General features: G+C 41.9%; 2 protein-coding genes across 4 annotated transcripts; one reads left to right on the forward strand and one right to left on the reverse strand.

Annotated features, from left to right (window-relative positions):
• Window positions 1-3884: 3884 nt before the first annotated feature.
• On the reverse strand, window positions 3885-6786 carry thap11 (THAP domain containing 11). Its single transcript, XM_019886883.1, has one exon. The coding sequence runs from the start codon at window positions 6310-6312 to the stop codon at window positions 5476-5478; it is 837 nt and encodes a 278-aa protein (XP_019742442.1). The 5' UTR covers window positions 6313-6786; the 3' UTR covers window positions 3885-5475.
• A 90-nt stretch (window positions 6787-6876) lies between these two features.
• Window positions 6877-13457, forward strand: gfod2 (glucose-fructose oxidoreductase domain containing 2). 3 transcript variants are annotated; one of them, XR_002170234.1, is made up of 4 exons: window positions 6877-7208; window positions 8270-8640; window positions 9860-11361; window positions 11416-13457. XR_002170234.1 is itself a non-coding variant. In XM_019886882.1 (4 exons), the coding sequence occupies exons 2-4, from the start codon at window positions 8388-8390 to the stop codon at window positions 10750-10752; spliced, it is 1059 nt and encodes a 352-aa protein (XP_019742441.1). In that variant the 5' UTR covers window positions 6877-7208; window positions 8270-8387; the 3' UTR covers window positions 10753-13457. The 3 variants fall into 3 exon arrangements, 2 of the variants coding, with proteins under 2 accessions (XP_019742441.1, XP_019742440.1); XM_019886882.1 differs by having other exon boundaries at window positions 9860-9918; window positions 10006-13457; XM_019886881.1 differs by having other exon boundaries at window positions 9860-13457.

Genomic DNA, 13457 nt, shown 5'->3' on the forward strand with positions numbered 1-13457 from the left:
CACACACACACACACACACACACACAGACACACACAAATACATATAGTGAGAAACTATAATAAAATGTCCAACAAACACTGACCTGGAGCAGAATCCTTCTTTCACAAGTGTGACATGGGAGATGTAAAACAGAAACATGATTATGAGTGCGTTTTTTTTTCATGTGAACAGATGGTGTCCCAATGCAGATGAGAGGATGTGGCAGCACAGCACCCTTTGAGAGTATAGTACCAATCCAGTGGGCGTCATGCATGTGTTGATCATAAGTTATTTGAAGAGGGAAAAAAAGACACTCTACGCTGATGTCTCTGTAAAGTGATATTAAATATATCTTTTACATTTGACGTTCTACAGAGAAGAGAGTTGTTAAAATACCTTGCCAGTGATTTTAAATGTTCTGGTTAACAAATATTTACAATTGTTTTTAACCAGTGATGCAAGTAAATGTTTCTAAATAATTTTTTTTTGGGGGGGGGGATGATTACAAATCTGCCCAACCAATCATATGATATTTAAGACAAAGGTAAAGACATTTTTAAATCAGCTTCAAAAATACGTTTTGGGACACGTAAAGCAATCTCTGAATCAAATTTGCTCGTGAGCAGTGAAATTGATTTCAAATAAGACTTCAAAATCGTTAGAAATCAAGCTTGACCAAACGCCGTGGTCATGTCCACTGAAAATGTTGAAACCATGTCCCGCTGTCAACTGCCAATCAAATAATATTACTATGACCTGGAAAATGATTGCTTCATTACTATGCCTACCCATAATGACATGTTTGAGCCATGTCAATATACAATACCACCTCAATACATCCAGTGGATGGAATACTGGACATCCCACACTACAACAACGAGGCGCTCTAAAGCCCCCACCCCCTCCTGCTCTTTTGTCATTCTCTGCGTGACTAGGGCACACTTATGGCTGACAACGAGGCGCTCTTACGCCGCCACACCAACGCACTATCCGAAGGAAAGATAGTGGGAGATGGGTGACTTATGCTAAGTGCATCACTAGGGCCCCGTTTTTGGCCACAGCCCACAAAAATCAGGAAAATGGAGAAATGCGTTATCTCTACAGCTGAGTACTACAGTACATTTTCAGCAATTGTCTTCAAACATGTGTCATATGTTTAAAACCAAGACTCTGAATTCACTTAACAGGGTCCTAATGATGCATCGCCTTTACCTGGGCTTGACATCCTCTTCCTCTATACTTCTTGGCCTCCAAATCATGTGCTACACCCATCTACAGATGGCTCACACTGTGCATTAGTGTAAATCCTGGTTCACATCTGTACACTGACAGAGGAGAAATGGGAGCCCATTGTTAATCTGCGGTTTAATACAACCATTAACTGAAGACTAATCTGTCTGTGTCTGACGCTGCTGGCCTAAATCAATACATCGTCATGGAAGCTACTTTAGCGGCAGCTGTTAGTTTGGCAGACACATTTTCACATTGTCAATTTGAACATGTGCTTAAGACACATTTATGAAGTATATCGCTGTGTTGGATCACTAACGTTCTCAGGAATTTGAGCTAATCTTACTTTAGGCTTTTTTTAATTGGTTTTTTTCTGCTTCCATATAAAATCACAATCATAAGCATGTACCGATATTTATATGTGAAAGTTCAAACTTCAACAAAAAGGTATGGAAAAGAACTTTTACACTCATCAGCCACAATATTTGGTGCGACTATGCAATCCATTCAGATTTAAACAAAATGTATACCTCAACAAAGTGGAAACTTCAAAATTGCAATGGGGCCTTGAGATAAGAGCTTACTTCATTCTGTGAGCACGTTCATTTCTCAAACTGTTTTATTTAAAACGCCTTCATGCCCCCAAAATTGCAATGTGCTTTTTTGCACTCTATAATATTGTACTCTACAAGAACATATAATAATGCCATAATTAAATAAGTTTCTTTAAAAAATAATTAAACAGTTGTTGCCGCATTTTCTGCTTCAATTCAATGAACATTGTGCAGTTACTTCTGGACACAGCAAAGCAGTACAATACAGATATATGGAGACACGTGGATCCAGGCAAAACTCCTCCGCAGTAATATTAGTTGTTCTTCACAGAGGATAAATAATATACTGTACTGTAACTACAGGTTTTTCCAATAAAAAATTGTGAAGGAGCTGGTCCTTGGCCTGGATGTAAAAGGTTTGTGTTGTAATAATGGCAGCTTTTGAAAAGGAAGCTAGTTGGGTAAGTTTGATTGACAGGCCTGGATTAAAGCATTATGTAACACAGAATCAGAAAAAAAAAATCCAGATGAGATTAGAGTCTGGGACCTCACTCTGTGGAATACTCACCGCCCGTGCATTCAACCTTACCCTTGACATCATCATCATTACTTTGTTGTTATTGTCATGACACTATCGACTCACACACACCAAAACTAGCAGATATGCAAACAGCTTTTTCCCTCTTGCCATCAACTGAACAAGTTGTCTTAAATTTCATAGTGGCACTTTGCAAATGCTTGACAATTTTGAACATACCTGTGTGACAGTATTACCGGGCTGGTCATTGTAGTTTCAGCTCTCTACATACTTGTAGAATTGTCGTTGATCAAGTTTACACTTAATCTTTGCTTGATGACTCCTTGCATTGTTTGCACAGCTGTCATTGGGTGGCACTGGTACTACAGCACAAATAGGGCCCCAAGATTACGTGAAAACTCTTTATACTTACTGTATGTGTCATATCTTTGTCGTAGTTGCTTGTTGCTACAATACTAGTGTAACTCATAGTACTGGAGACAAATTCCTTGTGTGATTTACAGTACATCCTTGGCCACTAAAGACTCTTCTGTTGATTAAACCATTGTGCTTCTTCTACCGGTGTACGTAAAACCGCAACGATCAATGCTAACTGTTAGCATGTATTTGTTGCTTATTTTAAATACACAACATGTAATTCTCTTTGTTTCATGTGTAGTTTGAAAGTAAATTTAAAACGCGAGGGGCATTAAACAATTTGAAATCTAATTTTTCAAGATTTCTTTTCTCGTTGTCAAGAGAGTTAAGTTCACATCCACTGTATGGTGCTGAAAGCAATAATTTTTGCTCTGAGGTCAAACCATAAAATCAGCCGAATGACGGCTGGTACCTCAAAAGGATGCTTAAATCATTTACTCTGCATGCTGAAGAAAGGATTACTAATACAGGTTCTTCCTTACTTATAAAGCCAATGGGACTATAAATGTGCAATTACCAAAAGCAGTTAATCCGTAGGTTGTGTCTTGATACCTTCTGGAAGAGCCAAAATAAGTTAAACAGATATACTTCAAAATGTCATTTAATGACACTTATATCAGTCCAAGGATCAGAAATGTCTGTAACATATTGTGCATAGAGCACTTGTGAGGCAGCCACAAATCAAATTGTGAGTCGAGAAACACCTCATCATAAACAGGGACGTTCAATCCATCAACTGCACAAAAACATGCGCTTATGAAAGACGAAAGCAGAAAGTTAACATGTTGCGACTTAAATGCGCTGTAGTCTTGACATCCGTAATGGGCAGGAAGTGAACAAAATAGCCATGTGTTCAAGCAGTTTTTTTTTTTTGTTTGTTTGTTTTATATATTCAGAAATAAAATTAAAAAACAAGATGACATTGAAGTTTGATATGGATTCATTGCTTTGAAGAAGGGTCAAAGTTTATTTTTAATTATTATTAAATGCTGTAAAATATTTTATTGATCAGGCACACAAAGTTTGTTGTAATACATTAATGTCGGTTCTTTTGTATTACATTATGTACAGTCCAATGGGTCAACATAATGGCAATAAAAAATGTCATGTAGTAGTACCGAGAGGTTTTCAAATTTCAAATCTGGGTATTGAGCTGAAAAAAAAATTGAAAAAGCCTGCATAAATGCCTCCATAGGCATATAGCCAAATCTATTTCTCAGCACGGTAATCTGTCACCAAACACTTCTAATTTCTATCCACTCAAGAATAATGAACATCCTGGACTAAAAATATTCCTTCCCAACTCTCATATTTAAAGTCATCTATCTTGTAAGGCTATGCAAACTATGACTGTAAAGTGGATCAAACAACTGTTAGAGATGACACTATAGAATGTCATCTAAGCATTTACTTGATATTCTTCAAATCCATCATAAATTCCGTGTACTAGTAAGCCAATTCCGCGCACTAGAACTACAATGTTGCAACTAAACCTTACAATTAAACTATTGTGCTGAACTAGTAACAGTACTCGGCCCAAATAGGTCATGCAGTAGTCGCCTCCTGGAACTTACTAGCAGCATCAAAATGCTCACTAGTAAAATGTTGTTGCAAAGCTGGGTAGTAATTGGTGTGCAGACATGTCAAACAGTAATCAACAAAGATGGTGGTGCTGAAAAAAAAAAACACTGCAAGTAAAACAGCCATTCTACAGGTGTGCTGAATTTTCTTAGTCCTTAGTCCTCATAAGTTGGAGAACGTTTGCATGAGGACAACCACATATATAAGTGAGACAAAACTGTGCACTTGTTGACAATTGAGAGCTACTAGCACTCCGTAGTCATTCTTCTAGTGCACTGAATTGTACCTGGTCTTCTAGCTGAGCATCAGGATATCGAATAATTATTCATCAAAATGCTTTATGGAAAGCAGGCCAAGTACTACTCACTACTATTGACTTTATAAAATTGTACTATTTAACATCTTGCACTTCAGCTGTAGTATGAGCGGCACACCGATTTCAACAAGTGCCTAGCTGCCTCACTAACAACAAGTAGTTGTTCTACTGGTGTGCAAAAATGTCATATAGTAGTGAAAGGCAGTGAAGGAAAACATGACAAAAAGGAAAACATTTCATTGGTTTGTGTTTGTATCATTGTTAATGTTTTATCATGTGTTCTGCAACAGCTGCAGCTGTTGTGAAAGCACTAAATAAATAAAATTAAGAAACAGAATCGTTCTACTAGTGTATTCAATTGTCTTACTTGCGAGGACAAAAAGCATACGAGTACACTGATAACCTATACTGGATAATCTAGGATCAATCCTTGATATGTGACATTGTGAAATTAGTTAACATTTAGCACTTCACTAGTAGTTGTAGTATAGCACCCACATGTCAACGAGTGCAGTTTTGCCTCACCAGTAATATGTAGTTGTCCTCTTGATAAACCAAAGTTCTGCTGTTAGTGTGCCGAAATGTCCGAGTAGTAGGGGGCAAAAAGTGAGACAACTGTTGTTCTAGTGCGCTGAATTGTCTAAGTTAGGACAAAGTGTGTACTAGTACATGGACCTTTGAGTGTGAATTGAATAACATGCTCAAAAAGCTTTCCATATGACACTACCAGTTATACAACCACAGCTAAACATCTTTATACATGATCAGGTCTACGAAAATCAGCTCTGCGGTTATTGAAAATACATTTGTGTACAAAGGCTGAATGTCCCTCAGTTCGTCTGCACTCCCTCGTCTCCGGCTAGATTTTCTTGTTGACATTCAGAGGCACCGGGTGGCCGCCCAGCAGCCTGTCCCGCTCCCGCACCTCCTCCTGCAGCTTGGCCTCCATCACCCGCAGCTGGCGGATGGTGGCCTTCATCTCCTTCATCTTCACCTCCATGAGGGCGATGATGTCCCGCTGCTCGTTGAGTTTGCGCAGCAGCTCAGCCGACGTGGTGCCGGTGGTCAGCGAGTACGAGTGGTCCAGCGGGCTGCTGGTCACGCTGACGTACTGCACGACCGTCTGCTTCGCCTCCGCCGAGCAGGAGGAGTCCGCGGCGACGGTAACGGCGCTGAGTTCGGTGGACGCGCCGATAGGCGCGGTGAAAGGCGCCTCCGCCGCCACGGGCAGCCGTGCCGTACCCAGATATTCTCCGTTTTGGCCGATCTGCACCACCGTGATGCTGTCGTCGATGGCCTCGCCCCCGGCGTTGGCCTCGGCGCCCTCGGCCGTGTTCCCCAGCACGGTGTTGATGACGACCCCGGTGGTGGCTCCGGCGGGGGCTGCAGCCGCCGTCGTGGACAACTTCTTACCTCTGCCCCGCCGACTCCTGCGCTCGTTCACACCCCTCAGGGGGAAAAGCGACGGCACTCGGATACTGTAGGTTTTCCTTCCGCCCACAAAGTGCACACTGCAAACCCGGTGCCCCGTGGTGGGCTGGAAGGTGCTGAAACAGCCGCTGACCCCGGCCCGGGAGATGTTCCTCAGCCACAGCTCTCGGAGTGTAGTGTCCTTCGGAAACGTGTAGAAGCGCAAGTCCCGGTCGCGATGCGAATTGCTGTAGCAGCCGGGGACACAGCACGTGAATCCAGGCATGATAACACAGACGCCTATAGCCCTCAAAGTCAATCCGCACGGCTAATTGCGACGCTTTTATTGCACTTTCTTTATTGTGCGCGGTATCTTCTTCAGCGGCCTGTAGCCGGAACTACACGTCCCACAACGCTAACCACTTCCTGTTTGTTTTACAGCGAACGTGGTGAAAATTTTGCTATACCAGATCTTAACTCTGTGCGATTTTATCTGGAATAAGCGCAAATAAAACCTACAGGTGTAGTATATTCGAAGCCTATGTTTTGTACAAAAAAGAAAACGCTTAGTTATTTTTCTTTTGTACGATGTCAACACGGCAGCCCGGCATTTAGGACTAAAAATCCCATAATGCTTTGCGTTTCATGACCACGGCTGACAAAAAAGTTATTGCCACCGCTGGTCATTTTGTGCTATTACATGCGTTTTTCAATCGTACTCATTAAATGATAATTGTATCTATCTAAACGTCTTTATTACAACTTAACCTAGAATTAAAATGATTTTACAACATTGGTTCTGTTTTTAAATCAACGTTTGAAATCGCTTGTTATTGGTACTTCCGGGGAACTATCCCGAGTGACACAACGACGTCAACGCCCTGTGAACAAACCTCACTTGGATACTTAGAACACATATTGATTTTCTACCATTAATCATTTTCGATCATTAATTTAATAAACGTGTTAATAATATACATCTTGAATATAAACGATTATGAGGAAGATAATGATTTGTAGTCTTGCTCGAAGGGGTTCCTTCTTTGCAAGCATCTTCACTTTTTCAACATCTCTGGTTGAGAATTCACTTCCATGGTCTATGCTGAAGTTACCATTAGCAACAGGGCAGCGCCCGGCTGAGCACTTGCTGCCGTTGTTGGGGAACTCGGCTGCATAAAAACAGTAGGTAGCAAAAGTTACGTGTGGATATTTACATAAATTAACATATGTCAAGGGGCTATATTTTTTAAGAGTTCAGTCGTAACTTTGCTCGTACTCTGTTTGAAATGTTTTTGTCGCGGCTAGCTTGTTAGCTGGTAAACGTGCTAGCAAACCTTATCACAATGCTCACTGACTCGTCTGTGTATGAGGTCCGCCTTGTCATGTTAATTATTAAAATACACTGCCACGTTCACTTGTAGTTATTCGTGAACAAGAGGGCGTCTGGTGCCCACTATGCTAGTATATGGTAGGTAGCAAAACAAACATAGCTAGCTTAAATTTATATTGTGCAAGTTTAAGATGAACCCTGTTTTCCCCCCTCCTCAGAACACAACCAAGAGTGAGTAGTTAATGCGAAAGGTTTAGGGAGGTTTCAGCTAAGCCTCCCGCAAGGCATAACGTTGTTGTCAGGTGCTCCTGCCACATTCCAAGTGCTGGCTCCACAGTTGACAAAATTGACCTGAGCCATGAAAATTGGCCCTGAAACGGCCTCAAGAGAAACGGAATTTACATTTATCTTATCAAATAAATATGCCTGATGCACTTTGCACCAGGCTTTACAAAATCAGGATTTTGCCCCAGATCAGCAAGTTGGGGAAAAATCCCCCATAAATGATCAGCGATCTGATCAGAATGTGGAAGAAACTTCCCAATCTATTTAATTGAACAACTTATTTGTTTACTTTATAGTTGAACCCTGTGATTTGATTGGGACCGTCCGAGCCCAAATATAGGCAAAATCCACATATAATTGGCACACATTGAAATGCATTGTGATAAAATAACGATTCAACCTGGAAAATTCTCCCAAAAATGCTAATAAGTATTCATTAAGTGGATATTGGAGGGTAAAACCGACCCCGACCCCTCCCCCAAAAATAAAATAAAGCTATTAGAAAAAAAACTTGTTTCCTCTCACTTGTCCTTCAAGCTGGTGAGAAAGGACTGTAAGCAGAAACGGGGCTCTCTACTAAAGTATTTACATTTCAGTTGCCTTTTTGTGATTTTTTTTTTTCTTTCAGGGGGAAGGTCTCACTTCCAGGGACCACAGAGGATACTGGCACATTGGTGACTTTACAATCACGATGTATGTTTGCACCGCCATGATTTTGACGTAAGGCTGCAGCAAGCTGTGCCGTCATGCTGCCAGGAGTCGGTGTGTTTGGGACAGGAAGCACAGCTCGGGTGCTCGTCCCGATGCTGAAAGCGGAAGGCTTTGATGTCCATGCGCTCTGGGGGAGGAGCGAAGAGGAAGCGTGCACCCTGGCAAAAGAGCTCAGTATCCCGTTTCACACAAGTCGATCTGATGACGTCCTGCTACACCAAGACGTTGACCTTGTTTGCATCTATATTCCACCCTCAATGACACGGCAGATTGCTGTCAAAGCACTGGGTAAGAGATCAGAAACACACATGAGATACTTCTGAACGGTAGCATGGCAGCTGCAGTTGAAGTGTTGTAATTCGAGTTGTTGCGATCCACTCACGCGACAGGAAATCAGGGCCAATCACATAATTTTCATATGATCGTTTGGTTGAAAAAGATGGGATTTTCTTCAATTGTATTCACTTTCAAAGATCACAATGCAGCAAAATAATCCAGGGGTCAAAAAATCTTTCCAAATAAAAGAGCAGTGGCTTAGTTTTATGTTAAACAATGTAATGCCTCAGGGTTTTTTGTAGTACCGGTAATTTAAGAATGACAGTGACAAAGCATCAGCATGTCTACAGCCAATCACAGCGCTCTCTGTCGTGAGCGGCGTCTCCCAAAGAGCATCCCTCCCCAGGACATGAGTTCGGACTTCAAGCTTTCCCAAAGCCTGCTAAGGTAAAAGAGGTGCAGAGTAAGATGTGGAAGCATTTTGCTTCCACAGCAAACAGTGAGGCAACCTCAAAACCGAAATACATTACAAGTAAGTCCCCAAAGCCTGTTATAACATACGATGTGGTCAGCCAACTTGCTGAATGGCATCTCAAAGGTTTGCAAATGTGTCACATTTATATGACTTCCCTTCAAATGGAAGTGTGAATTATTTTGTGACAAACAAACTTGTGCCATGCTGGTCGCGTTTGATCAGGCTATTAATCAAAGGTGTTGTATGTAGATGAGTGGAATCGATCCCTCACCCATCAACTATGCCACCGCATTGACTCGTAATAGATTTAAATAAGACAAACAAAAGGAAAGCTATACTCAAGATGGCCAGATGACCAGCATGCTCAATACGGAATAGAGCTACTGTATCTAGTTATCTAATGGAATTCCTGAGCATTGACCTCGGCTTCCTCTTATAGTTGCAACATCCTGGCCGAGTGTGTCCCACCCAGCGTGGAGGTCCTATGCTCGGAAGCCTTCTTGTCTGTGTATTTGATTATCTCTGCACCACATCTCTTGTTGCAGGAAGTTGAACATTTGGCTAATTCATTTCGTACCTGATGAATGTTACTCTCACTGTCTAAAAGCTGAGAGTCGAGCCTTGATCGATTCATACTTGATGGAAAAACTCTGCTTTCACACCGCCTTCCCGGTAAATTGTGATTTATCCACATGCGTTGGGTTATTATCTGAATAATCATAATAAGAATACACTTTGCCTTTTGTCTCTCTGCAGGCATAGGTAAGAACGTTGTCAGTGAGAAAGCTGCGACTGCTGTGGATTCTTTCCAGATGGTAAATGCAGCCAGGTATTACCCCCAGCTGCTCAGCATCATGGGTAACACACTGCGTTTCCTTCCCACTTTTGCGGCGATGCGGCAGCTGCTGATGGAGGGATACGTAGGTGAAGTGCAAGTATGTGACGTGCGCGTGTACGGGCCCAGCCTTCTGGACCAGTCATACGGCTGGACTTGTGAGGACTTGATGGGAGGCGGGGGCCTGCACACGGTGGGCTCGGCCATCATCGACCTTTTAAGTTACCTGACTGGGACACGGGCCCAGCGTGTTCACGGCTTGCTGCGCACCTTCGTACAGCAAAATGACACCATCAGAGGCATCCGACGAGTCACCAGTGACGACTTTTGTTTCTTCCAAATGTTGATGGGGCCGTGCTCGGGCGGCGTGTGCTGCACGGTGACCCTGAACTTCAACATGCCGGGTTCCTTTTTGCATGAGGTGATGGTCGTTGGATCCACGGGGAGATTGGTGGCCAGAGGGACAGAACTGTACGGTCAGCGCAACGGCAGTAAACGTGAGGAGCTATTGCTTGGCGACGGCAGCTGGGCTGGACCTGATGTGAAAGACATACCTTTGCCGCACCTGCTGGGGCTGGGCGCCATGGTCAAGGCCCTGAGACAGTCCTTCCAGGCACACCAGGAGCGCAGGTTGTGGGCGCGTGGCCCGGTTGCCATGGCACCCACCTTTGAAGACGGCCTGTACGTACAGACAGTAGTGGAGGCCGTGAAGCGGTCCAGCTTTAGTGGAGAGTGGGAGTGTGTTGAGATCATGAATAAAGAGCCCGATCCCAATCACAACATGTGTGAGGCTCTGCAGAGAAATAAGAACTAATATTTGGATATTAGGCTTTCGGCTGATATTTCAGGATGGCCCTAAAATGCCCTTTCACATTTACAGGTGAACTTAATTTGACCTTCTCTCAACTTTTGAACGTGCTTGTCCAATTGTTCAATATTTCAGTCCTGTTTGCGCAACGCACTGTTCTCTAAGGCCCACCGGGGCTTCACAGCGACGAGAAACTGACTGAACGTCACGTGTCAAAAAACAGGCGAGCTGTGACGTTCACAATGCAAGCCTAAGGGTCCTTTGATTTCAATGTAGGTCGACAGCAGAAAAGACAAAATGTCTGCCCTGATATTGATGACTGGATGAATTACTCCGCTTAATTCTTATTTCACAAACGTAGTACTAATCAGAATATCGTGTTTGGCCTAGAGGAGGCACAAAACTTTCCTTGAGTTCCCCATCAACAACATATTCATAATTTCATTATATAGTTATGACTCGAAAGCAAAGCGCAGAGAGTCTCTGTCACCAAATGTATGAGTTGAGACTCACCAACTAATTTTTGGCCAATCGTCTACCTCAGTCGCCTCTGGCAGTGTCACTCGGTGTGTGGCAGGCCAAGCAAGGCGCTGAATGGCAACATTCACAACATTTGTTCTATTGAGCTGTTTGTTAGAAAACAGTATAAAGTACATAAACATTGGCGAGATGGACATGTCGATTAAAGCTTAGAGAAGTTCAAATGAAGTTCACCTATAAAGGTTAAAGTGCATTTTTTGATGAATCCTAAAATTGGCAATGAAAGCCCAATATTGCGAACTTGCGAGTATTTTAAGAGTGCTACTACTAAACATGTCTGATGCAACAAGGGCCTGAATGTTTTCACTTCAGCCGCAGTTTACACCACATGACTACTTGGAGCTTTTTGTTTTTGTTTTTGCCACCTGTTGAATAGAATGTTGTGCTTGCATGAGGGTGCTCCTCTTCACTATTTTGTTCCTCTATTGAAAACTTTTTTAAGACCTATTGCCTCTAAATACTTGGGCTTAAAACTTTTTTTGTTTTTAGATTGTGCTGTTTGAAAACCGTTATTATGCATCCAAGTCCAATGGCACCTTATTTGAAAGCAATGCTGTGATTTGACTAAAAAATTGCATTTGTAAACACTGGTAGAATTCTACTGATGCTCCAATGACAGTGCTCAGCTTTTTTGAATTTACAAGCGGAATAATGCCGTTGTGCAGAAAGTTTCGGATTGTGTTTTCATTTTATAGGACAGTTGTAGGTTTTGGGCAGTATGGTGGTGCAAGTGGCTAGCGCGTCTGCCTCACAGTCATGAGGTTCTCGACTCAGGCCCTCCCGTGTGTGTAATTAACTCTGGCTTTACCCCACTTTCCCAAAACATGCATGTTAGGTTAATTGAAGACTGTAAATCGTCATAAGTATGAGTGTGAATAGTTGACTATATGTGCCCTGCGATTCACTGGCTCGAGCTCACCAGTGACCTCGAACAGGATAGAAAATGAATTTTGATGCCGTGCCATTGGTAGACGAGGGTGTAAGTTATATATGGAATACTACGGGCTGTGTTTAATAAGCTATGTCAGAAAAGTGATCTCAAGGTAAATACAGTATGTGTTCCCAGTCAAAGTGGCTGCAATCCACCAAACAAAAGAGGCTGTCAGCAATTTGCGGTCTCCTTCAAAAAGCAGTGGATGGTTCGGGGAAAATCACATTTTCCGTGCAGTTACCTCATGCTGGAAAACATCCTAATTCCATCAAATTGTGGCTAAAAATAACAAGCAAATATGTGGTTGTATGAAACAGCACATTTGACAAGTTTGGTTTTTTTTCCTATCTGTTACACATTGATGTTTACTCAAAAGAAGGGCCCAAGCCGCTTTGAATGTGTGAAACATACAAAGCGTGCACAGTTCATATATTTTCTCCCTTCCATCTTAATCTTGCACCAGATGAAACAAAGTTTATCAAATCTGCCGTAGAGCAACATTTTAATCTTGTTTTAGTTGACCTATTTGAAAACCAAATGGGGTGAAACTCAGTTGTTTACATTTGTTGTCCTTTTTATAAGACTTTTAATTGGTTGCAAAAACATATTACGTGATGCCTCAAATACTGCCTTTATTGTAATATTTGAACCCTTAGATGCGGTCTGACTAGGATGATGTCATAGTTGTCGTACAGTAGTCACTGGTAACATTCAGGATCATTTATGTTATTAGTATTCCCCATTTTTTACCCACTTGGGCTCTGCAAAGACACAAATTTTGTCTGAACTGTACCAACAGTGCATTACTGTACTATAAAATTCAGTTTACATGAAATATGTCATATTTCCCGGCAGAGTGATGCTCAAAGTCCTTTCAGTAAATTGAAAAAAAAACATTACAAACATCTGACTTAGTTCAATCATCATCTTTTTTGCACGGATACTGTAAAATTATTTATCACATGGTGTGCTTCCTCGACTAGCCTACACACTGCAAAATCAGTTTAACGTTTGTCAATATAAGGAAGACTGTTTATTTATGTTTTGGTGTGGAAAATAATTTCTTGTGTTTGGTCTGTTCCCCTTTGTCAGTCAATCTGTGAATTTCTGTTGAAGCCGAAATATTTATTTTTTTGTTTGTTGAATTCAGGCCAAGCCTCGTTGAGCACAGTGTGTTGTGTTTAAATCGGGGAACTGTTCATCTGACAGACATTACCTTTAATAAATACAGTTGTATTCA

This window comes from Hippocampus comes, unplaced genomic scaffold (genome assembly GCF_001891065.2).
Source record: "Hippocampus comes isolate QL1 unplaced genomic scaffold, H_comes_QL1_v1.1 scaffold261, whole genome shotgun sequence".
Taxonomy (NCBI): Eukaryota; Metazoa; Chordata; class Actinopteri; order Syngnathiformes; family Syngnathidae; genus Hippocampus; species Hippocampus comes.

Excerpts from the sequence above, each read along its gene's own strand:
- thap11 (XM_019886883.1), bottom strand. The coding sequence starts at position 6,312 with ATGCCTGGATTCACGTGCTGTGTCCCCGGCTGCTACAGCAATTCGCAT.
- gfod2 (XM_019886881.1), top strand. The coding sequence starts at position 8,388 with ATGCTGCCAGGAGTCGGTGTGTTTGGGACAGGAAGCACAGCTCGGGTG. Across the intron at positions 8,641-9,859 it reads GATTGCTGTCAAAGCACTGG|GCATAGGTAAGAACGTTGTC; the intron begins GTAAGAGATCAG and ends GTCTCTCTGCAG.